The sequence below is a fragment of the Alligator mississippiensis genome, chromosome 4, assembly GCF_030867095.1.
Source record: "Alligator mississippiensis isolate rAllMis1 chromosome 4, rAllMis1, whole genome shotgun sequence".
Lineage (NCBI taxonomy): Eukaryota > Metazoa > Chordata > Crocodylia > Alligatoridae > Alligator > Alligator mississippiensis.
In genome coordinates this window covers 171,809,692-171,836,207 of record NC_081827.1, presented here as the reverse complement: position 1 = coordinate 171,836,207, position 26,516 = coordinate 171,809,692, and the positions used below count along the sequence as shown (strand labels likewise).

Below are 26,516 nucleotides of genomic sequence, written 5' to 3'. Positions count from 1 at the left end.
CTGATTATTACCTTATGTCCCACAGTATAAGAATGGTCCACTGTATTTAATACAATGTCTACGTATACACTGTATGCATACTAGATACGAGAACAGTTTATTGAACTGAACAACACATTGCTAGTCCCAATGTTTTGCCTCCTACTTACATTAGAGCAAACATTAGCTATCTGCATATTGGTTAAATGCCTAGCATCTTTCAGCACCACTGTCTACTATGAATTATAACTGTATTCCATTGAATTGTCTAATAACTGGTGGCAGAAATGCTTAAGTGGAATCAGCTATCAAAAGGCTGTTATAAGAAGCCTTGAAATTGACAGAAGCTAATCAAGGCTCATTTTCCAGGATAAATACATACTCTGGTTAAGTGTATAGCCTTTTAACAGTTTCTGAAACTTTTTTGCTTAAATAGAGAACACTACTTCACAACAGAGTTGAAAGAACCTCTAGACTTACAAAGCTACAATGCAACTGATTCTATGCTTTGCAGAGGACAAGAAAAAGGCTGCCATACCCTGAAGAACCCAAATGTAAAATAATAGAGTATTCCTAATAGAAAAGCAAACCACCATTTCCTCTGCTGATACTTCTCTGCAAGATAAGATTTGTCCACATTTGGGACAAACTGAAAAAAAACAAACCCCTCATACTAAAAGCAGTTTACTTGGGCATCAGTTGCTCTTTTCCACTTGCCACCATTTCAAATGCGTGAAAGTGACTTAGGTATCCTCTCTTTTTACTTATTTTTTAAGTTAAATTATATATGCCTATATTTGTTATATCATACTCTGTTTCTGCAAAAATTAATACAATGTTATAAACACCACAGACTCATTTGAGCAGGATTAAGATGACAAAATAGGCTGGAAAGAAAAGTGTTAATTGTTAGATAACTGAGGCGTCTAGTTAAGTTGTACAGACACCTGGGTAAACCCACATGTCTAAAACAGCATCTTGTTTCATGAGTTTAATTTGTGCTAGTGAGCTATTTGTGGGCTTTGAATAAAACAAGATTTGATCTTTCCACATTACTTCCTACCTTCAGGAACTAAACACCCTAGGACCACCCACTGATGACCTGCTCCTAAAAGCTTCTAAAGGCACAAACACCATGGGCCCAACTATAAAAAACTAGTCATTAAGAAGCATGTGTATAAAGATAAACAGAAACTGATGCTTTCTAGGTTCCCTCTGCTCTAAAATAAGCCTTCCTTAGAAGAGAAACGCTATTCAAATTATTAAATCTAAAACTTGATCTCCTGTATTTTGACAGTTGTCCATCCTGAAATTCTTACCTTAAGAGTTCCAAGCGTAGGGGATGTTTTTCAGTTCAAATTGGTCCATTGCAACAGCAGCTAAAATAAAAATTAAAAACAAAAAACAAAGGCCTAACTTAGTGTGCAACTGGTTGTAAATGCACTGGTGTACACAACCTCTCACCACGAACTACGTTCACCAGGTCATTTATGAAAAATAACACATCACACATTAAGCCAAACTTTTGTTTTTGTACCTTTACTGCTACAATATCAATAAGGATTAGATTAGGTTATAGGAAGAATCAAACCTATCAGGAATTCTTCAGGCAAGAACTGCAATGCAGGATAACTGTCAATACAGGTAAATCTTTAAGCATAACAACCTTGACAGTGTTCCTTTAATAATCTACAGAATCCTGTATCAAACACCTTTTTTATAAGGTACTACAATGCTACATCCCAAAGACATAATGGTACAAGACGACCACTGATATTAACTAAATTACAGATGCTTAGAGTCATTTTAACACATTGAAAATGATCATATATACAAGAGAGGGGAAAGAATAGGGAAGAGCCTTCTTTTGTGCCACAATGTTCTACTTGCAGGGTTAAACAGGTTTAAAAATATGGAAACAGTCAACGGTCTAGATACAAGCCTTACCAGTAGGGATCCGGGTTTTCTATTTCAGACAGAAAAACCAAGAAAAACAGATTTCTCATTTTAATGAAGAAACACGTGGATTTTGCACTTTTGCAAAGAGCTCTCTGCAGGCTGGCAGAGTTCCAGTGGGAGGAGGGTGGTCAGGCAGGGGGCACCATGTGCATGGACATTAGGCCTGTGCGCATAAGGAAGTATTCGATTAGGATTCGGTTTCAGCTGATTCGGAGGACAGTGATTCGATTCAGAGATTTAGATCACTGTCCTGAATCGATTTGGCCAAATCAGGTTTGAAAGATTTGGCACTGATTTGGAGAGGTTCAGCAATTTTGATCGGCCAGGGAGAGGCAGGCACAGCTGTGTGGCTGCAGGTTCTCCCGCAGCTCCTCTGGCTGTGCCTACCTCTCCCCGGGCAGGGAGACCCACGGGAGAACCCCCCATGGCTGCCTAGCCTGGCCCCATCCTCCACCCAGCTCCAGCCTAGTCCCCACACTTTTTTTTTTTAAAAAGAAGCCCTGCACTCTCCGACTGCAGCAACAGCGATTGGGGCCTCTGGGCGCTCATGGCAGAGCCCCCCCCACATAACACAGCGTAGTGGGGGGCAGTGGTTAGGGTTAGGATCACCCCCCCTTGCCTGGCACCCACCCGGCAGCTGCCCCATGATGCGGGTGCAGCTTGGCTTGGCGGGGCGCCATGCGCTGCATGGGAGCTGGGGTCACTGGGGCTGAGCAGTGCCAGGCTCCAGCTGGCAAGTGGAGCTGCCCCAGCTTCGGGATAGCGTGCAGTGCCCTGCCAAGCCACACTGCACCCACACCACGAGGCAGTTGCCACATGGGCGCTAGGCGGGGTGGGGCATGATCCCTGCTGCCCTGCATTGCATGGTGGGGCTCTGCCACGTCTGCCCAAAGACCCCAATTGCCCTTGTTGCAGCCAGTGAGTGCAGCGTTTTTGGGGGGGTGTTTTTGTTTAAAGCTCCGCACTTACAGGCTTTGGTAGTGGTGACTGGGGCCTTTAGCGGCTTGTGGCAGAGCGCCCCCACACAGCACAGGGCAGGGGCAGGCAGCGGCAGCGGGCGGGTGCAGCAGGGTTTGCCCGCATCATGCGGGTGCAGCGCAGCTCTGTAGGGCGCCATGTGCTGTCTGGGAGCTGGGGTACAGTGGTACCAGGCTCCAGGTGATTGCTGGAGCCACCCCAGCTCCCAGACAGAGCACAGCACCCTGCTGAGCCACGCTGCACCCGTGCGATGTGACAGCTGCTGCAAGGGTGCCAAGTGGGGGATGTGATCCCCACTGTCCCCCAATGCATGGTGGGGCTCTGCCACAAGCCCTTAGAGGCCTTGAATGCCGCTACTACAGCCAGTGAGTATGGGGCTTTTTTTTTCCCCCCCCCGAAGTACCAGGAGGCTGGGGCTGGATGGAGGATGGGGCCGGGTAGGGCAGCCATGGGGGCTTCTCCTATGGCTTCTCTGGCTGTGCCTGCCTCTGCCCTGGCAAAGGGGGCCATGGGGGCTTATGCCCTGCTGCCACTTGCCCCGCTGGCGTGGAGTGGGGTGTGTCTGTGTGATGCAGGCGTGGCTCGCTTCAGGCAGCAGGGCATAGACCCCACTCCCAGTGCTGCCGCACCCACATTAGTGCTGGGAGCAGGGGCTCTGCCCTGCTGCCACCTGCTGCCGGGGGTGTGGGATGTAGGCGCGGCAGTGCTGGGAGAGAGGGCTATGCCCTGCTACCACCTGCCCCCTTTCACCTGGAGTGAACCATGCCCACATCCCGCCCTCCCTCTCCAGCTGGGCAAGCAGCAGAGCCCCTGCTCCCAGTGCTGCCGCACCCACATCCCGTGCCCACTTGCCCCCCTCCCCAAGTAATGCGCCCCCCCCCTGCCCTGGCTGGGCAGCATGTCCCAGCCCCAGCCCTCCCCCACGCCCCTTCCCTACTCCCTCCCCCAACACTTACCAGCTGGAGGCAGCTGTGTCAGCTGCCTGTTTAGTTTATGGCTTTGTCTCTGAAGTGGTTGAATCTTTTCCAAAGCTTTTCCTAATCAATCTGGATGCTTTGAATCAATTTGGAGCTTTTAATTGGTCTCCCGATTTGATTCAGATTCCGATATTCGGTCCCTGAATCGGGCCAAATCTCCTGCAAATTGAATCAGCTACTGAAGCTTCGCACAGGTCTACTGGACATGCAAATGGCCACCAAGCAACCTGGAGAGCAGTTGCCACAGGTCGGGGGGGAGGGGGAGAGGGAGAAGAGAGGATTCAGGCCCCCATTGAGAGAGAAGGAGGGAGGGGGGGAGTTGGGCAGGGCTGGGGCTGGGACTGCTACCTAACCAGGCAGTGCATGGGGCTTGGGGCCTGGGGCTGGAATGGATGGCCAAAGGGCCCCAGTGGGGAGCAGGACAGGGATGCGGGCGGCTCGTCCAGGGGGTGGGGGTCCAGCTCCCCACCGCTGCATGCACTCCTAAGGGGGCAGGGGGGACCTGTGTATGGAGCAGAGGCTCCCCCTCTGCAGCTCAGTGGGTGGGACCTGGTACAGAAGGGCAAAGTGGGGCCAGGCAGGGAAGCTCCTAGCCCTGAATCACCCAGCCAAGGCATCCCCTCAGCACCTAGCAGCAGCAGTGCAGGCTTGTGCCCCTTACTGCTGCTGGGCAAGCAGGGAACACATTGCACAGGGCTTGCAGCAGCAAGGAGCTTCCTTGTCCAGTTCCACCCTGCCCTGCCATGCCAGGTCCTGACTGCAGGGCCAAGGCGGCCCTGGGGGAGGGCAGCAAGGCAGGGAGCTCAATCCTGCAGCAGGCAGTCTGCCCTGACCCCCAACACAGATCTAGCGGGCACGGATACCCCTGCCTCCCTGCCCAAGCCTGCAGCAGGCAGTCTGCCCCTACCCCCATGGGTTCCACTCCAGCCATGCCACCCACAGGAGAAGGGGAAGCCAGGCTCTGTGCTCTGCTCCACCACAGGAGTGGCCTCCCGCTAGCAGATGCTAGGGCTCGGGTGCTGCGGACTTGGGTTCCTGGCCCTGTAGCCCTAGCAGCTGGAGGCTCCTCTCCAGCAGGGCTGGGGCGGGGGGGAGAGGGCTGTGGGTGGGGGGTGAGGGGCAAGGGGCACCAGCAGGGCCAGGGCCTGTTGGGGGGTGGGGTGGGGTGGGGAGGGAAGAGTGAGGGGTCTGGCTTGCAGTCTGTCAGCTAAGGGGCAGGGTGAGCTCTGGTTTTCCATGATAAAAAACCCAAAATCAAATACCAAAATGTAGAGGTATCTAGAATTTATTTTATTATGGTGAGTGAGGCACTGGTAGGCTTCTAAACTGCTTTAAAATTGTAAATATATCAATGAAACATCATATTCAATTGATATCTATCTATCTATCTATCGTGGCATTTCATTTTAATTGCGGATTTTTGTGTTTTCATCAGATAATTTGCATTTTTATCAGAGAATTTGCCATTTTAATTAGCGAAAAATAGGATCTCTGCTCATCAAATAATCTGATCTAAAGCAGTAATAGTTACCCACTTAAGACAAAAGCATTATGTGCAATGAGCTTCTCTCAACAACTAATCTTGCAATATGACTCCATTCTGACAGCACTAACTCCTTCAGAAATCACATTTTGGCTTTTCTTCATTTCTCTGTTAATGGCACAGTAATTGCTGTGAAGAGATACTGACTTCGCAACGTGCTTTAGCTAAGAGAGAGGTTACTTGACAAAAGTATTACTTAACAAAAAAATGTGTCTTGCTGAACTGGTGTCAGCTAAAAATCTGTGTTTTATTATAATTACGACTAGGAAAAATTAAATTGCATTCCAATGACATAATCAGAGTCTTAAAGATTTGCACGTGAAATCAATGTGCCACCAACTTCACTTGGTCCTGAGTCAGCAAGGTGCCCAGGTGTAGCTGTAAAGCATGTGAGAGCTCACACATTTTAAGGGTATCAGCGAACTGAACCCTATTGAGATCATCATATCCTGTTACAAACATCACTCCACAGAGCATGTTTCATGATTCTATATCCAGACATTATTAGCATTTTCTGTGAATCAAAACTGAAGTAGCTCTTTAATATGCTCACACTACTACATTCATAGAAACCCAAATCTTGACATGTTAAAGGCTGTCTAGAAGGCAAAGTCTATGGTTTTAATGACTGCTACTTGCTATACTGGGAACTTCAAACACATTTCTCATATATGTAGTGAAGGGGGACAGGGGAAGGGGTAGGAGTGGGGGAAGATTCTTCTCCAATAGTCGGTTCTTGCCATCATTTTTCCTTTAATGACTAAGTATGCTAAGCTCTCTGGCAGGAAGTTTTACTTTGTGACACACCTGAAACAAAAATTGAAGACAACCAAGATATGACATGCTCCTACCCTCTGCAGGTGGTGATGCAAATGTAACAGTTACTGTCTCCGTGAATATATTCCCACTGTCTGTGGTCCACTGCAACTGAAAGGAGAAAAAAAAGTTAGTCGTCTAAAATGGGAAAAGCACCTGAATATTCTCTATGATACTGGAAAGGTTCAAACCATAATGAAAACTAACAGCCAAAATATTACCTTCTTATTTCCTTATACTGTGTATTTTCTGAAGTCTTGGGTAATTTTTCAGATTCTTAAAGATAAAGTGCCATGTTTCAAAAGGATTTAAAACACTCTGTAACTGGTAGGTTAAACTGCCACAGGTTGTGGGTAGACTTTAAAACTGAAAATTAAACATATAAAAACAAACGATCTGAAAATAAGGTTTTTTTTTATTTACAGGATAGGACTTGAATTCAAGATTCTGTTTGTATCTTGCAAAAGCAGAAAATATCACAAATGCCTATAAAAGAATAAAATAATTCTTCAGTGTGCCCTCTTTATATACTTATGTCATTGCAGGAGAAACAGAGCCATGAATTCAGGTCTGGGCAAGTTAGAACAAAAAGAAAAAAAACCCCTAAAATTTACTTATAAAATGTATTAATAAATTAAGCTTTGAAATGTAATTAGACATTTTTATTTAAAAGAAACCCTAAAACATCAACTGACTTCTAAATAGTGTGACTGAAGTTCCATTAGAGCAGTGACATACAAATCAGAGGTTGTTAAAAACCTCATTTAAGCCCTGCATACAACTTTCTGGGTTCAGAGTCATGTACTGCTTTCTCATCCAATTACTGCAATCTCCTTGTCTCACTTCCTTTGCACTCATCCCAAATGCAATAGCCAGTATTTTCATCCTTCCTCACTACTTACACCAAGTCATTCCGCTCTTCAAACACCTTTACAAATAGATTTACTTGCTCCCCAAGTCAAACCATCTGTTATAACAATAAATTTCATTCCCTTCACTCCATTGATGCAAGTCCCTTTCTTCCCTCATGCCTTCTTCCAAGCCATCCAATATACATCAGACCTCTTATTCCCCAATGCACATACCCTTATTCAGATCTTGGCTGAAATCCTCCTCCTCTTATGAAGCGTAAAAGTAACACACATCAACATAACATTCTCTCTCACCTCCCATTTTCTCTCTCCCACATACACACACTTTCTGTCTCTCACGTATTGCTGCCCTCTCACTCTCCTGATATTCTGTCTGGTCCATTTAGGCTGATGACAGACATGGCAAAAAACCCAAAACAAATGCACTTTACCAGAAGCACTGCATTAGTTTGACCCTTGTAGGGAACGAATTAGAAAGGCTAAGGTGGTGACTGAACTAAAATGAGCAACAGGAATCAAGGACAACAAGAAGTCCTTCTTTAGGTACATAGGGAACTGGAGGAAAAGAAATGGGAGTGTGGGGCCATTGCTCAACAATTCAGGACATCTGGTTACCAGCACTCAGGAGAAAACTTAATTCCTGAATGACTACTTTGCTTCGGTCTTTCACCAAGCCAAGGGAAAATCATGCCAGATAGACTATAGAATGAGGTCAGGAATGACTGCCTTCCTACTATTGCCGTAGAACTGGTGTGTGATCAATTAAAGAAATTAGACATACAAGTCAGCAGGACTGGATGAACTTCAACCAAGAGTGCTGAAGGAGCTGGCCAAAATCATCGTGGAGCCCCTGGCAAAACTCTTCCAAAAAATCGTGGCACTCCAGAGAGGTCCCTGAGGACTGGGACCAATGTTGTGCTCATCCTTCAAGAAGGGGAGGAGGGGGGGGGACCCAGGTAACTATAGGCCAATTAGCCTAACTTCTATCCCAGGGAAAATCCTGGAAAAATTCATTAAGGAATCTGTGTGCGATAGGCTTGCAGAAGGTAGGATTCTGAATGACAGCCAGGATGGCTTCATCACGGGCAGGTCTTGTCTTACCAACCTCACCTCCTTTTATGATCAGATAACTTGCCACCTGGATAAGAGAGAAGAGGTTGACATTGTATCCTTGATTTCCATAAAGCCTTTGACCTGGTATCCCACGATGTTCTCACAAGAATATTGGAGGATTGTGGGCTTAACTGTGAGACAGTTAGGTGGGTATGAAGCTGGCTGCGGGGTAGGACCCAGAGAGTTCTAATGAACTGATCTGTGTCATCCTGGCAAGAAGTGGCCAGAGGTGTCCCATGGGGGTCGGTGCTTGGTCCGGTACTTTTCAACATCTTTATCAATGATTGGGATGTGGGGGTGAAGAGCTCACTGGCCAAGTTTGCAGACAACACCAAATTATGGGGAAGTGTGGTCACACTTGAAGATAGGCTACAGATACAGGTGGATCTAGACAGGCTAGCAAGTTGGGAGGACCAGAACCAGATGAAGTTCAATGTTGAGAAATGTAAAGTGCTCCACCTGGGGAGGAACAACTCCCTAAACACCTACAGGCCTGGTGGTGCCGAACTGACACACCACAAATGAAAGAGACCTGGGGGTAATAATAGATCACAGTATGAATATGAGCCGGCAGTGCGACATTGTAACTGGCAGGACAAATAACACTGTAGCATGCATCAATCAATGCATCTCCAGCAAAACCAAGGAAGTGATTCTTCCACTCTACTCAGCATTGGTGAGACCCCAGCTGGAGTACTACGTCCAATTCTAGGCACCGCACTTTAACTAAGACATGGTGAAGCTTAAGAGAGTCCAGAGAAGGGTCACCCATATGATCAGAGACTTGCACAGCAAGCCATATGAGGAAAGGTTGAGGGACCTGGGACTCTTCAGCCTGGAAAAGAGAAGACTGAGAGGGGACTTGGTAGCAGCTTAATGCTATATCAGGGGAATACATCAAGGGCTTGTTGAACAACTGTTCACCAGGGCACCCTTGGGGAAAACCAGGAGTAATGGCCACAAACTCCTGGAAGATTTTTTCAGGCTCAACATTAGGAAAACCTTCTTTACAGTTAGAGTGTCTAGATTGTGGAATAAGCTCCCTCCAGAGGTGGTGCAATCGCCTGCCCTAGAAATCTTCAAGGGGAGACTGGACAGTCACTTTGCTGGGGTCACTTGACCCCAGCTATCTTTCCTGACTGGTGCAGGGGGTTGGACCTGATGATCTTCCGAGGTCCCTTCCAGCCTTACAATCTATGAATCTATGACCCAGCTCCATAGCATCTGTATAAATCGTGCACTTCGGCAGGGGGGTTTTGGTGCTTTTACCTAAAGCCAATTCAATCAGCTATTAGATAAAAGCATCAAAAAAGTCCCACTGAAGCGCCCGATCTATACAGACGTTGGGCAAGCTGGTTCAAACTAACATGATGCCTATTCTGGCCATGTGCTGGGCTCGGCACAGGGGCACATGAAGTTTAAAGTAGAGTGCTGTTTTTTGGGGGCTTTTTATATCTGTAAGCAGCCTTAATGTTAACCACCATACTAGGTATTGAAGATGCATCTATTCACTATGACCAGAAGTGCTGTGAAGCTGGAGGATATACCCTGGTTATCATGGCAGCATATATTAAGCAATACAAAATCTTCACCATACTACATTCTGGCAGAAATGGGTTTACATCCAGGGAATTTCCTCGTAGCCAATATAAACTTTGCCTTTCAAACTAGAGAAATTACTGTCATTGTGTGTTCTAAATGACCCCACAGAAAATTAATGGACAATATACATTACAGTTACTGCACAATTTTAAATATTTATTTTGTATTCATTTTTAGGTATGTTAAGTACTATTTACTAGTATAGTCCTTTACCTGTTCAAAACACTACATAGGCATTAACTATCTCACATGAAGTAGGAAGGTACATTTCATCCCTCTTTTCCAGAGGAAAAGCAAGAAATGACTTCAAGACACTCAAGATGACAGGGCAAGAATTACAACCTCGCAATGCTATGATCATTCTTCCAGAAGACACATCCTTCATTTCATGACGTCATTATATGCGACTATTGCACAAACTGTCAATTGATGAGATAAATATAGCTATCAAAGGCCTAAAGACCCTTACTCAGATATCATTTATTACTCCCCAGGCAAAGTGTCCTTTGAAAATGTTATTATTAGGAATACAAGAGTCAGCAGAAACTTTTAGATGAATCCTGAAATCCTTCAACCAAAGTTAGAAAAAAAAAGAAAAGAGGGATAGAAGTGAGTATAGCACCAATAGTACCGTTGCTGGGATGCTTTCAGAGTTATACACCATCTCCCCATTTCTCAGGGACTTCTGCACCTCATGGATGTGGTTCTTGATGTCATTCACAGTGGGGAAAAAAGACAGGTTATGCCTCTCTGGCACTTCATCCGGTTTGAAAAGCTCGCGTTCCACATATTTTCTGTCGTGTGTTAGAAAATGGAGGATGGCAAGAGGAAGCAGTTAAAAATATATTTGCGTATTAGCAGATTTTACTTCCCCACACCCTCCCAACAGTCTTCTCCTCTTTCCACAAATATGATCCGAACAAGTTACTGTATTTTCTCAAATCCAAGACAAGGATTCTCCCCCATTCAGTATGGATGGGAGTGGGGAACCTCATCTTGGATTTGATGTACTGGCCTGGGGCTCACAGCTGCTGCAGCTCTGGCTACAGCCCCAACTTGGACCCAGGGTCAGAGCTGGAGCTGCTGCTGTCACGGCTGCATGACTAGGGCTAGAGTAGCTGCCTCCCCAGACCTGAAGCCACTGTGTGCCTGGAGCCAGAACCAGAGCCAGAACTGTTGTACACAGTAAGCAGCAGGGGGCAGAAAGATGTAGGGGTCAGGCTTCCTGTCCCCTTCATCACTTGCCACCCCACTGCCTGCATCCTCCTCCCCCTGCTTTAGCAGTGGGAGGGCGGGGTAAATTTAAGAACTCCCTCCAATAATTTATTAAATTCTATATAGAAAACTTTATAAATGTGTTATTTTTCCATATGTAAAGAATCTAACTTTTGGGGGGCAGGGGTCATCTTAAATTCAAAGTTGTCTTGGATTTAGGTAAATATGGTAATATAGTTCACAGCATGACTCCCTTTGCATCCAATCTCATGACCTAAAATTTTTAGGGAGCTATTTTAGCAAAACTTGGAGTTTCAATACTTGGAAGAGCAGCCTTAAGCAATAATATATAATGAGGCAAGAGAAGACAACACATCTGATATTAACATGTAAGGGTAAAGGTTCAGTTAAAACAAATGCTAATATCATTTGTGGAGAAAAAAAAGTCAGCCTTGCCCTACTGTTGCAAGGCAAATTAATGCAATGGTTGATATAGCACTATAGAAAGAAGCTAACTGACTTAGAGTAGATTATGCTATACCTTAGTTGTTTCCTCACAGCATACACTTGTTCTGTTCCCTGAGATACCAGTTCTCGGATTTTATCTGCTACTTGCGGATGAAGCCGAGAGGGCAAAGCACAGTTCTCATCTCTCAGTCCATCTTCCTCTTCCTCAGGAGAAGATATGGGGAAATGGGAGGGTGAAAGAGGAAGGCAGAAGGGCTCCATTTCATGGTACTGGTGCGCTTGCTGGGTGGGTAACTGCACATACCACCTGACGAGACAGAGAGAGTTTCCAGGTCCAATTCCCAAGTAGAGACAGCAAAACAAGACTATTTAAATTCTTTTCCAGGTTTTGGAACAAAATCTAGTGAATGAGGACCTCATCATTAAGGCTACCAACAGGATTTGAGGTATGTGCACATACACCTCTACTATGTCCAAAACACTCTCACCCCAGTAGCATTAATTGTGGGCATTGATGCTGCTCTTTCCAGACAGCTGATTTTCCACAGTTGTTAAGACTTCAAAAGGTCACAGAGAGCATGGCAGAGCTGCACACCACAGCTCAGGGGCAAGGTGCATGCACACAAAGATGATTTTACTTCACTACTGTGCTCCTCTGATGTCCTTCCCCTTCCCTACAATCTAAAGGAAAAGCAACTGCTTTAAGGTTATTCTGCTGAAGGACTCTCTCCACCCACTTCTCTGCCAATATCTGGAGTGAACCTCCAGTGACCAACTGCATTTAAAGCATAAGGCCATTCTAGCAATAGTCAGCATGAGTCTCTGTTAAACACCCAAGTTGCACCCCATTTCTGCCTTTTTATCATGAAGTATTTTTGCATTAATCCCACAACATAACATCTTCCACACTAAACAAGAATACTGAAAGCATCTTTCTGCTTTTTACAAAAAATTTTAAATTGTCTTGTGGGATGGTGATAGAGAAGGGGAGAGGAACCCCCCCCCCCCCCCCCCCCCAGCAACAAATTTGTTTATCATTAATTTGTCAAGATAATTAAATAGATGGAAATTTCACCTGAGAACCCCTCCTGCATCCATCAAATTCTTCTTCAGCATGTTGAATGCTTTCTCTTGCTCCACTCGTATGATTTTCTTGTCAATTTTGGGGTCAGTAGGAACTCTGTACTCAGGAAACTTTTGAACCTTTTTAATATAGATTCTTCCAGGGAATAAAACAGACCAGAAAACACCTGGTTTCATTATACTTTTCTTCAGGAGGAGACAGAAACACCAGCTATTTTATTTCAGATTATAAAATTTATTGCAGAGAAGCTCTAGAGAAACCCCAGAAGTACACACAAAGGTTTGTTCGCAAGATAGTAAGTGAACTGGAAGACTGAAGAACCAAAGCACAGAAAATTAATAGCAGAAAGTTCACAGAGAAGGAGGAGGAGAAGGATGGAGACTGGAGGATGTTATTGGAGTTAGATAAGAAGAAGTGCTTTGGTAAATTTGGATTCCATATGTAGGTTAGACAGAGATTTCGCCAATAAATCTGGGTCACTGCCATACTGCATTCTATCCCATCATTTTGATCAATTACTGGCTGCAAATCAGTCTGCATAGCTTCTGGATATATCAGTCCACAGGGTAATATAAAACACCATAAATTCATATGAAACTTTCATTTTAAAAAACTGCACACGTCATTAATTGATAACCCTGGTAACTTAGGAGGTTTCCTGCCCCCCTTTCACCTAAAGTTCCCCAACCACCAACTTCACAATAAACAGTTTGACACTATGATCCATTGTCAATGTTAATTTGAAAAAAATATATTCTTCCAAATTACTAGAGGCAAAAACAAACAGGTCAACCAAAATCTATAAGGCTTTTTTGCCCTTTTTAGAAAATTGAAATAAATTGAAATAACTGTTACCCAGCTTATATACTGCCAAAATGAAGACCAGAATAAATGCCAATGGTGTTGTTATAACCTACATGTATAATGATTTAAGAGCCTGTAAGGCAGGGGTGAGCAAAATAGAGGATCCAGCCGGCAGCCGGACTCCATTTCCCAGCAGTCCCTGCCTGCATTGCTGTGGGCGGTTTCCATGGAGACCCCACAAGCAGCAGAGTGGTCACAGTGGGGGGGCCAGGGTTTCCATGGAGACTAGCCCCAGCAGCTCTGGCAGTGAGCATGGCTGGAGGGGCCCAGTCCGGTCTGTGGGCTGGACTTATAAGGTATACTGGAATTCCTAGCAAGTGGGACCCAAAATAGAAGATTTAAGAAACCCATCAATTTTAACAACATCCACTCAGAAAATTATTCATTCTTCTTCTGAACATACATTTAACATAGACTGGTACTAAGACCAAGACTGGTATATTAGGGTATCTTGTCATATTTTAGGCTTTAAAGTTGTACCTGTTTATAGAGTGGTGAAATATAGTACTGTTTAATGTTTCCTTTATATCCAGCCTAAAGTTCTAGCCTAAAGTTCTGTATAGCCTCATTGTTATCTGAACTTTTCATTTTGCTGGTGCTGGCAATATCAGCTGGCCTTGTTTCTTGCAAGCAGCTTCCTGCTTTAAGTTTGCTCGCATGGCATGATGTTTCTTTCCTTTTTCTATCACTGTGAGAAGTTTTTCTAACACAACATAGTAATAGTTTTGTTACTAGCTCAAATTAACTGAACTTGGCACTAACCAGCTGAATCAGAGGGATGAAATGATTGGATATGTTAATGAAGGTGATAAAGGAGACCAATGGACAACGCCTAAAAGTAAGACACTGGAAAAAGGCCAAATTAAGAGCTGTGCTCGTAATGGGTCTGTTGAATAAAGGAACATGGTGACAGGATAAAATATGCTGACTGCAGAGAGACCAATCCAAAAGTGAGGAGTCAAAGAAGTTAAGTTTAAAGAAAAGCATAAAAGGGGGAGCAAGAAAGTTAAGCATGTGTTGTTGTTATCATCATTTGCATTATGAATCCAACTTTCAACACCTGTCTGGATTGTCCCAGCCAATGACACACCCTTTGCTTCAGGAACTGAGTGGCCATCTTTTCTGTGAAGCAAAGTAACATCTGGTATGGGGTGAGATCATTGTACTAAGTGTTTTTCTCTCTCTGAATATAGAAACTGCTAAGATAATACTTGTTTTACTAATAAAGTTAGACTTTGATTTTAGGACGCTCGAGTTGTCTGTGTTCATATTTCATGTTCTATTTAAGGGTTAATTGTGCTTTAATGATCCCTACGCACTATCTGGTAGACAATGGTGTGAACAGGTACCAGGATCAAGACAAATGTCATTCTAATAGCATACAGTTATCAGTCATATTTCTTGAGAAACAAGCTCTTGTAGCACTGGCAGCGTCTTCAGATGAGAGCCTTGGTTGGGTTTTTTTTCAATTTTCTTGCTAATGCTTACCGCGCTGGACAAGTGGCTTTGTACAGATGGCCTGAGGAATTTTCCTGCTCACCAGCTTTTCGGGGCTGGAAACCTTTCCTCCTTGGCCCATACTGGCACTCCATCACAATGGCTCTACTTCCTGTGGATAGAAATTAACCGGCTCAACTATAAATTCAAGCGTCCAATAATTCCATAAACTCTATTAAAAAAATTCTGAAGGAAAAAAATTTGAAACACTTTATTTAAATTATTTTCACATACTTTGAGGACTAGTGTGTTCAGGGTAGTAAATACCTGAGTTACCGAGTACCAGCCTTTCTGAAAATGAAACTTGGCACTTACAGAGAGCACTGTACATTGTTCATAGCATTTTCCAAAATAATTATTCCTCAGAGTACTTCTATCAGGTAGGAAACTAAAATATTGCAACAATCATTTTACAGGGAGGATAAAGGCCATATTTTGACACCTTTACTCCTATTAGCATCCTTACTTTACATAATGATTCATTTTCTGAGCTAGTCACAGAATAAGATGCTGATAAGCATGAATAAGGGTAGCAGGATCTTCCCCGAATTATAGGATCTGTCCTAAATTACACAGCAAATCAATTGTAAGAAAAAAAAAATCTGAACTTGAATGCTCCTTCAAAGTTCTGTTCTTTTGACCACATTTGATCAATCTCTTATGTTAACCAATGTGACATGAATATAGAACCCCTAAAAGCATTACAAAACAGAACTTAATTTAGCTGTAAACTTCACTGAAAAAACTTCATTCTTTTATTCAGACATCTGATCAAGTGGAGTGAAATGCTGGCTATAGTTTGGCAGAGCATAGCTAAGAAGGGAGATTATTTATACTAAACACTTAAGTTTAGTCCCTAGCACTTCTTTTCCCACAATCAAACTACCCTTGACCTTTTCTTTTTATATGCCACTTCCTAGCTTGTGAAACAGCTAGCACTTTCAATGCATCATACTGTTGAGACAAATGGTTCTACATGAATGATAATCCCTTGTACAAGCATGTACCATTAAAAAAAATAAAAATAAAAAATCAATGCACATAAAACCAGAGACTAATTCAGAAATAGTTTAATGTACTTTGGTTTAATGAACAAAACCCTCAGAAAACAAGTTTTGGCTCATGTAACTTATGAAGAATAATTTTTGGTAGTATCAAAACTGTCCCTATTTACAGGCATTGCAAAAAATTGGCAGGACCTCAATTTTACAAAGGTATAGCATGTCTGAAATCTTAGTAAAGTCAGGATCTTGATGATCAGAACATCCTATTTTACAATATATGAAGCTAGCTAGCTTTCTCAAGGCTACCTGCTTCAACAGAAAGAGAGGCAAACAAGGTAACACAAAAACTCCACTTACATAGAGGTTACAAGCTATTGAAGAATGGTACTTCAAACCTGAACAGCTCAGGATCTCTGGAAGCCTGAAACTGTACCTCAGTAAAGCCTCTGGCAAGTGTAACTCTGGAATAGTGTCACTGACCTTCAGTTATTTAGGAATTTCAGATAACTACAATTCAGTAAATCAGCCACTCTTGGTAACTGACAGACTCTGCTCTAAAGATTTTAATAGTGGGAATGTTGCAGGCTAGAAATAAAATGTGTTAGTGGAGTAGTATGTAGGACAGGGACGGGCAAAATGTAGCCTCGGGGCCGGATGTGGCTCACCAGGTCATTCTATCCAGCCCACGGGGCCCCTAAAAAATTTAGAAAATTAATACTAATCTGCACTAGGCTGACCATCATGCGGCCCTCGATGGCTTGCCGAAACTCAGTAAGCGGCCCTCTGCCCAAAATAATTGCCCGCCCTTGATGTAGAGATATTACATAATCCCTCCTTGCTCTAAGTCTGACCAGGCAAGCATTATATATTAGGGATGTGTGAAGCTTCAGTCGCTGGTTCAAATCGGAGTAGATACGGCTGGATTCGGTGGCCGAATCTCTGAATCAAATCAGGAGACCCATTAATCTCTTCAAATTGAATCAGAAGCCTCCAAATCGGTTCACAGAGATTTGAAGATTTGGCCAAAGACACAGCTTTATATGGGTTTTTTTATGTACTTCAAGATACCAGGTGCAGCTCATGAATGCTGAGCTGGTGGGGCGGATGGAGTGTCACAGGGAGCACAGGGGGCTCCCCCGCATGCTTGACAGCACTTCTGGGTCCATCGCCAAGCATGATGGGGACTGCCCTGCCCCCCAGCTCGGTGATTGGCTGTGGGGGGACCCCACGTGTTCTCCCAGACCCAGGAGGCACCAATTGCTGAGCCACCACAGTCAACTGCTGAGCCAGAGTGGTGGGGGGGAGGGGGGGATGCCACGCGCTGGGTGGCAGACCCAGAAGTGGACTGGAAGTACTTCTAGTCTACTTCCAGGTCCGCTGCAGAGTGCGTGGGGGACCCCTCCCATGCTCCCATAGGACGCTCCATCCACCCCACCATGTCTGTGTTCAGGAGCTGTGCCTGGTACCTCAAGGTACATGGAAAAAACATATAAAGCTGTGTCTATGGCCAAATCGCTGATTCAGAGAATCAGCATCGAATCTTCAGATTTGGCCAAATCGAATCAGGACAGTGATCTGAATCAGCTAATCAAATCACAGCTGTCTGAATCCAAATCCAAATCGAATACTGCCCGCTTTGCACACCCCTATTATATATCCCCTCTGATTCAAAGCCAACAATCATTTTTTTGAACAAAGAAACAAAGTGATGAATTTAGCATGTTCCAACTCTAACCTTCTCATTTTGGGGAGGGAAGGAATTGCTCATTAGAGTGATCTTGTAAGTACCCCAAAACATCTGGCACATCTCTTGGAAAAAAGGCTTGTTTTTCTGTATTTGTCCTTTCTAGTCTTGTTTCACTTTATAGTTGGAAGGCTTATATTTTAATTCAAGTGACAATTTTTTCCAATTACTTTCAGTACATACACAACCTGGACCCAACCAGACACAATAAGTACATCAAGTTACAATTGAGGGTTGATTAGTATGATCACATCTAAATGCTCACTCATTCTATCATATAATACCTGCTCCATAAATTAAAAAGTATGAAATTACTAAAAAATATATTTAAAGGCGATTTAAAATATTTTACAGGTTCTTGCTGTCCAAGGTTTTCAGTAAGCTGTCAAAACTGCATGACTGCTGGAACTGCCTTCTGAGAACTGCAATCTCCAAGCAGAGCAAACAAACCCTTCTTTTTAAAAGTCTCATTTGAAAAAAAGACTCCTGCCCCAGTGCTTAGTTAATCTACTTCTAATAAAATCAAGAGACTCAAATATTTACATTACAATATGAATCTGTGGTTCCAGGGAACCCATATGCATCAAATTTGAGGCTCAACTCACTAAGGCAACTTTTTCCATGTTTGTGACTTGACTTTACCAATACCTAGAAATACTCTGCCAGAATACTGAGATACAGTCTCAAGTGGGTTCTTTTTAATGGCCAAAAGGTTTACAGATGTTGAAACTTTGAAAACCAGTTATTAAAGAAATGTAATTACCTGCATTGACAAAAGGGATCCCATCATATGGGACATACTGAGATTTCCACATCAACCGTGTGGCAGGTTTGGCTGGGCTTGGAGACTGGCGTGTCCCCCACACACTTTGTGTTTGCTGCTTGTGTAGCGTTAGAACACTCTCTAATTCTGTCTCGCTCACACAATAGCCACGGTACGAGTCCCCAATTTTCTGCATGGAAAGGAGGTGAAATAATAGGATTATTCACCAATCCGACTGCTATTCAGTATACCAAAAAAAAAAAAAAAAAAAATGCAGTCAAAGATTCTGGGATGCAAGCAGGTGAAGGTACTATCTAAAATGTTTGGGTGGTTTTTTCACTGGCTTTTGTACTGGTTGCATCCCAGCCATATTTGCCAAAGAATGAGCACCTGCCTTTGTTGAGTTGATAACATCACTGGCCTGAGACACTAGGTGAAGTACTGCAAATGTCTCAGCAGTGGTTAAAATTGCCACACTACTATCTGTAGTATAACTCCCATTTTCTGAAGGGTCTGGAGATCTCTGAAACCTTTTAAGCACATACTAAGTTTTGGGCAAAAGAGAACAAGACATGCAACAAAGACTGAACTTCCTACTACACAGTGGTTGTATAAGCACCAAGACAGAATCAAGTTAATTCTTTCAGCCTGGATTTCTCTCAAATTCCTGTTTTTCTAGTATAATTAATACTTATTACTAGTCAATTAATATTAGAAAGGTTGTTTTTGGTGAGTTACTGGCTATATTATGAAGGAGAACATATCAAGCATTTTATTCCTTGAAGATTGCAGTCACAGCCATGCATTCACAGAATCTTGTATCATATTATCATCATCATCATATGATCACAGGCATCAAACAGGATTTGCAGAGCTACCCTAGCTGGCTGACCAGGCTATCAGTGGGTTATTGGAAGCTGGGGGGGAGGGGGGAGAAGAGGAGGGGGCTACCACCAAATTCAGGCCCCTTGGACTCCGCTGGCCATGGCCATCACCAGTGCCTCTGCAATCTTCCCCCAGACCCACTGCCACCACCAGGCCCCTGCACCCAAGCACCTCATTGCCTCTAGACCCACTGCACTTGCATCCCTCGCTGCTGCCGCCGCCAGACCCACCACCAATGCTGTGGTGGCCCTGGCAGCTGCCTGGGTGCCCCATGTTAGATCCTGCTGACAGGAAGTCCTGCAGTCCAAGGCACCAGGTGAGTTTGACACCCCTAAGGGAGTCAAACTGTTCAGCCCTACTTCCCCCTGCCCCAATGGACTCAGTACTAAAACTGCCTCATTCCCCACCTGTTGGGGATTTTTTTGGTTTTCTGCAAAGCACAACAATTCAGAATGGGCCACAGGATCACTAAGTGCAGGAGCAGGCAAAGTCTGGCCCACAGGCCAGATCCAGCCACTCGGGGCCAGGGTTTCCATGGAGGCTGGCCCCAGCAGCACTGGCAGGCAGCAGTGGTGCCAGCCTCCTCCTGGTGGGGGGGCTGTGCTGTGGTCTGAAATGGAACGGGGCAGGCTCAGCTGCCGCTGCCTATGCCCGGTGGGCAAGGCAATGATGCCACTGGAGGGGTGGCTACAGGGGGCTATAGCCCCCACAAGCCTCCCCCTAGTGCTGCCCCTGCTCTGGAGCCCAGCTGGGATCTTGCAGTGGTGACAGCTTGATTCAGAGCAAGGGCAGAGCCATGATCTGTATCCTGCATGCTCTGGCCAGGGGCATGTAGGCTGCAGATCATAGCTCTGCCCCAGCTCTGAACCATGTTGTCACTGCTGCAAGATCCTAGCTGGGCTCTGGAGCAGTTCTGCACCCTGCCATACCTCCTACCAGCGCTGCTGAAGTCAGTCTCCACAGAAACCCCAGCCTTGCGATATCACAGTGCGGCTGCTGCTGGGATCTCCACAGAAACTGGCCCCAGCAATGTGGGCAGGGGCTGCTGGGAAATGGAATCTGACTCCTGGCTTGTTCCACTATTTTGCCTACGTCTGGTATAGTGCAACACTCCACCTAGCAATCAAACTTTTGAAGAGAGGTGATCATTTGAGTCTATATCCCAAAAGACCTACCAATTAAGAGATGAGAAAGCATCAGAAGAGAGAAGCAGGGAACAAGTGCTATCTAGCACAAAGTGAACAACAAGGTTATCTATCAATTCTCTGCAAACTGTTCTGGAGCAGACACAAAAAGAAAGAAAAGGAATTTGTAGAGTCAAACTCAACCCCATGGACAGAACTGCGCTGAAGACAATGGAGTTGAGCAAAACTACAACAAGTTAGGTTAGTCCAACAAACATACCACTAACATTTAGAGAGTACTCATTCTTGCAAAGGAGGAATAAATAGTCTTTATAATTTGCAGAGACTCATAAGCATAACACTGAGATCCTTGAAGCCAAGTTTGTGCTAAAAATACATCTGAGATTTCCTGTGGGAAGAGGAAGGCAACTGAAGACAGAAACAGATTCTGCTATAAATCTTTACTTATAATTTTTAAGCTTAAATTTAAGAAAAATTATTTAAATCCGTACGCATGGAAGACAGGAAGAGGGAGCAGGACAGAGAAGATGTGGGAGGCATAATAATTCACTGCCTTTTACAGCCCAAGATACCAAAAGGATAATTTCTTCTTCCCTTCCCCACCCCTCAATCTGCTCTATATAGGAAGTAAAAAACGAGTCCAAAGCCTAAGAAATCAGAGAAAACATTCACTTCTCTCTAGATATTCTGGGTATTTTAAAATAAAATACAGCTAAAATATAAAAAATCAGTTGCATATAAAGAAAATTATATTAGAATGTTTCCTGCACCAAACATCTGATCAGGAAAATCATGTTTATATCACAGACTGATTTTAAGGACAACACTTAAATAACAGGAATGTGATTTTTTTTTTAATATTTAATTTTTAAAATTTTGTTTGGCTTCAATCTTTTTAGATTTTTGTTTTGTTTTTAAAATGCTACCTTATGTATTTTAGGTTCTATCATTTTGTACTGTATTAAGAAAAACATTTCCCACTGAATCTGGAAAACCTGGCCCATGCCAGCTATGCGCCTCTATCTCAAGCTGACCACAAAAAAAAAGTCGTATGCATTTTCTAGTGATAGTCTGATTTTATTTCATAGATTTTATAGACATTAGGGCTGGAAGAGACCTCGAAGATCATCAAGTCCAGCCCCCTGCCCCAGGGTCAGGAAGTCAGCCAGGTCTCGGGGGCTCGGACAGTAAAGAAATTTTTTCTTATGTCCAGCCTAAAACGGTCTTGGAGGAGTTTATGACTGTTGGCCCTTGTTTTTTTCTTGGGGTGCTCTGGTGAACAGATGTTCTCCCAGGTCCTGATGTATACCCCTTATGTACTTACAAGCAGCCACCAGGTCCCCACTGAGCCTGCGCTTTTCCAGACTGAAGAGTCCCATGGCTCTTAGCCTCTCTTCATAAGGCCTATTCTTTTGCCCTCTGATCATGTGCACGGCTTTCCTCTGGACTCTCTCAAGCTTCTCAACATCCTCCTTGAACTGTGGAGCCCAGAACTGGATGCAGTACTCCAGCTGTGGCCTCACCAAAGCCGAGTACAATGGGAGGATGACGTCCTGTGATTTACCTGAGAAGCATCTAGATGCAAGCCAGAGTTTTGTTTGCTTTACCAGCTGTGACATCGCATTGGTGGCTCATGTTCATCTTGTGGTCAATCATGACCCCAAGTCTCTTTCAGCAGTGGTGCTAGTAAGAGTAGCGCTGCCGAGCCTATAAGTATGCTGCAGGGTTTCCCCCGCCCCCCGAGGTGGAGTATCTTACATTTATCAGTATTGAACTTCATCAGGTTTGTATCTGCCCACTTACTAAGTTTATCCAAGTCAGTCTGGATCACTAGCCTGTCCTCAGGTGTGGATGCTATGCCCCAAAGTTTAGTGTCATCGGCAAACTTAGCCAGTGCGCTTCTGACACCAATGTCCACATCATTGATAAAGATGTTAAAGAGAACCGGTCCAAGGACAGAGCCTTGGGGGACGCCACTGGTCACAGAGTGCCATAATGATTTGCTACCATTGACCACTACTCCCTGGGTCCGACCTCGGAGCCAATTCCGCAGCCATCGGACTGTGGTGTAGCCGGGGCCACAGTTTGCCAATTTTTTCATGAGGAGGTCATGGGACACCAGATCAAAGGCTTTTTTAAAGTCCAGATATATGACATCAATGTCTTCTCTCTTGCCCAGGTGATATGTCACCTGGTCATAGAAGGAGATGAGATTGGTCAGGAAAGACCTACCTGTGACAAACCCATGCTGGCTGTCCCTCAGGATGTTGCCCTCAGCCAGCTTATCCAGAAGGGTCTCCTTGATAATTTTCTCCAGAAGCTTACCAAGGTTGAAGTCAAGCTAATTGGCCTGTAATTCCCAGGATCTATTTTTTGCCCTTCCTTGAAGATGGGTACCACATTGGCCTTTTTCTAGTCTTCAGGTACTTCACCTGAGCACCACGAGTTTTCGAATATTTTTGCCAATGGTTGGGCTATGACACCTGCCAGTGCCCTTGAGTACTCTAGGGTGCAATGTGTCAGGAGCAGCTGACTTGAAGGTGTCCAGCCTCTCAAGGTGATCCTTTACTACATCAACACCGATGCTGAGTATAGATACACCCTCACCCTGGCCCTCCCACATCTTGCTAGGCAGGGCGGTCCTACTGGACTGATGAAAGACCGATGCAAAGTACCTATTAAGCAGATTGGTCTTTTCCTGGGTGTCAGTTATCAGCTGTCCTGTTTGGTTCAGCAGGGGTCCAATGTTACCCTTGCCTTTTTTCTGACTCCCTACATATCTGAAAAAGGACTTTGTTATCCTTGATATGTGAAGCCAGATGGAGCTCAGTTGCAGCCTTGGCTTTTCTGATCCGCCCCCTGCAGGTACAGCCCAGTACTGAGTACTCCTCCTTGGTGGTAATTCCATCCTTCCATCCTTTGTAAGTCTCTCTTTTGAGGCGTAGGAGGTCCTCAAGTTCCGTGGTGAACCAAGGGGGTTGCTGTGCCCTTTTGCTACCCTTCCTCCGAGATGGGATGGCCATCCCTTGTGCTGTCAGGATTGCTCCCTTGAAGAGCAACCAATCCTCTTGGACTCCTCTTCCTGTCGCGTCGTGGTCCCTTAGGGCCTCAACAACAAGCCTCCTGAGCTTGTCAAAGTCGTTTTTCCTGAAGCTTGTGGTCACTATCACCCAGTTTTCCATCGATTCTTAGGTCACTGACTAGGTCATCCCATTTGGCCAGTATCAGGTCCAGCAACGCTTTACCTCTCGCTGCCCCATAGACTTCTCGAGTCAGGTAGAGCTCGTCCACACACGTGACTAAGCTTTGCAACCAATCGGGTTTGGCCGAGTGCTCTTCCCATTAGACGTCTGGGTGGTTAAAGTCTCCCATGACAACCATGCACCAAGAGCATGCAGCCTCAGCCAGTTCCCTGGTGAACTGCTGGTCCAAGTCTTGTTTCTGGTTAGGAGGTCTGTAGTAGACTCCTACCATGATGTCCCCTGTGCCATTTTCAGTGTGGCAGAAGGCCACCTCTGTTTCTCCCCAAAAACTCTGCTCTGTGACAATTTGGTTAGTATAGGCCTTGCAGAGGGTACACACCTTACCCTATCTCTTTAGGTAACCTGAGCTGGATACATTCCTGAGGAAGAGAGGAAACCTGCTCCCTCTGCCTACATGACTGGCATCACATAGCTGGGTGAGGGACTTGGGACTCCTTGGTAGGCTAGAGACTGACAGTCTGCCCAGCAACCAATGATGCATTTCAAATTGGTTGACTGACAGCCAACAGGTGCTGGCCTCCATTGGACCAGGTAAATGAGGTCATAAGGGCTATATAAGTTAAGGACTGCCTAGGAGGAGGAGCAGTAGCCATGAGGAAAACTCGGAGAGAGAGAAGAGCTGGACCATCTGTAACTTGCTCTCTCTCTCAAAACTCATGATCAATGAACTGCCTGCCTCCAGAGGGAATCTCCACCTGCCTCTGGATGATACTTGTGAGTAAGCTACCTGAGATCTAACTAGATATATAAGCTTGCAGTAACTCATATGCATGATCAAAGGCTACTCCAGCCACCCTGTTTGCTCTATGGGATTTATCTGATACTACTTAACTCTGTATCCTATTCCAACCCTACTCCTAGTAACCAATAAAGTTCTCCTTTGTACCTAGCGTGGGAGATTTATTGGGATTAGGTCTAGATTATACCTTGGGGTCCCCTTGGTTTGGCTGACTAAGGGAGACCACTACTTGTGCTTCCAACTGAGGGAAGCATCCCAAGTTCTTGAAGCAAGTCAAGTAGCCTCGAGGGCTACAAGGCCTGTGTTTCCCAGGGGGTGCAGTGCCAGAATCAAACCCATCCCTGGGTGGTGGCAGCTCTACCCCCAGGCTAGCAGGTGTGCTCCAGGAAGGGGGTTGGCCAAATGTGAGGTGCCCCCAGGGAGGCACTCGGAGCCTGGAAGGTGGTTGGGCACAGTGAGGTGCGTGGCTCAACACAGGAGCACCCCCTACTGGCCCACCACATTCCCTACGTATTCTAACCCAGAGACTCCAGTTGTCCTTCCCGGGAGCCAACGTCAATTTGCAGGGATGTGTAGCTGTAGCACCCCCACCCCTTTTATCTATACAATCTCGCCTGTACAGGGTATAACCATCTATACCGGTGGCCCAGTCATAGGTGGAATCCCACCAGGTCTCCGTTATCCCTATGAGGTTGCAGTCATTCTTGTTTAGCAGGAGGACCAGTTCCTCCTGTTTATTTTCCAAGCTCCTGGCATTGGTGTATAGGCAGGTAAGTGTCCCACTGGGGGCCCCTGCCTTCCCTACAGATCATTTTGTGACTAGGGTAGGGGTGGGTTCCCTTAAATGCCTTAGCTTGCTGGATTTACAAAGGTTGCCCAGTGGGCTTGCAGTGGCAGTAATTCCCTCAGCCAGCTTAGTTTAAATCCATGACACCAGTGCTAGTCTTTGGTTGACTACCTTGACCCATCTCTCCCTCCTCAGCCCATGACCCACAACCGGAACGAGCGAGGAAAAGACCACCTGCACCCCCAACCCTCTAAGCCCCACTCCCAGAGCCCTGTAGTCTCTCGTGACCTGGCTGGGATTGCTCCAAGCTGTGTCATTCATGCCAACATGGATAAGGAGCATAGGGTAGTAGTCGGAGGGCTGGATAATCTTTGGGATCCTCTCTACTATGTCCCAGATGTGCCCCCCCGGGAAGTAGCAGACTTCCCAAGCTAGGGGGTTGGGGTGGCAAATTGCTCCCTCAGTCCCTCTCAGGACAAAGTCTCCCACAACAACCACTCTGCGTTTCGTCTTTGCCACAACAGCCTGAATGCTCAGCCGTGGTAATTAGTGGACAGACAATGACACTATTTTAATATGAATGGGCGGCCAAACACTTCTGAGTATAAATCACAGCTGATCCATCATACTTGACTGGTCTGTCCAGTACCATCCCCATGGGCAGATCTAGGATTCTGGAAAGGGGGGTGCAGATGGTGCAGTTCATCATCCCATATAATACAATGTATTCATTTTCTCCAGGTAAAAAGAAACTAGAAATGTTATTAATAAAGTAGGGGCTTAAAGCTATATTATTCAGTTTAAGATGGAAGCAAAAACAAATATAACTTTATTGGAATGAGTTAAAAACAATCTGCTGGGCTGTAAAATAAGACATTATCAGACAACAGAACTGCAAAAGAAAGGCTAGCTTGACTAGTGGAACATCAAGACCATTAAAAAGGTGAGAGGATGATTAACACCCGTGGAATGGAGTTTAGAATTAAGTGATGTTGCCACTGCCAGACAGTTTGTTTGAAATTTTGGGTTAAGCAAGAATCAAATGGGGGTGCAACTGTAACAGTGCACCACCCCTGAATCTGCTCCTGACCATCCTACAGAAGCTAAATCATACTAATTTAATCCTAATTTACTCAGAGGTATGCTGCCCCACTAAGTTCTGCTTACCATGGGATGGGAATAGATATGTGAAATGGACACAGTGAATTCACAGCTGAAC

The 26,516-nt window shown here is 44.9% G+C and overlaps 1 protein-coding gene across 5 annotated transcripts in view; it reads right to left on the bottom strand.

The window, feature by feature from the left end:
* The window catches only part of CARF (calcium responsive transcription factor), a 55,811-nt gene that overhangs the window by 10,873 nt on the left and 18,422 nt on the right, over positions 1 to 26,516 (bottom strand). For 4 of the 5 annotated variants that reach the window (XM_006273499.4, XM_019492171.2, XM_019492173.2 and 1 more), the window contains 6 exons: positions 18,479 to 18,668; positions 14,959 to 15,079; positions 12,598 to 12,741; positions 11,596 to 11,829; positions 10,471 to 10,633; positions 6,288 to 6,363 (listed from right to left, as the gene is read on the bottom strand). In XM_006273499.4, coding sequence (XP_006273561.1) covers positions 6,288 to 6,363; positions 10,471 to 10,633; positions 11,596 to 11,829; positions 12,598 to 12,741; positions 14,959 to 15,079; positions 18,479 to 18,668 — 928 coding nt within the window. The remainder of the gene's footprint in view (positions 1 to 6,287; positions 6,364 to 10,470; positions 10,634 to 11,595; positions 11,830 to 12,597; positions 12,742 to 14,958; positions 15,080 to 18,478; positions 18,669 to 26,516) is intronic. The other variant, XM_019492174.2, reaches the window with a different exon arrangement.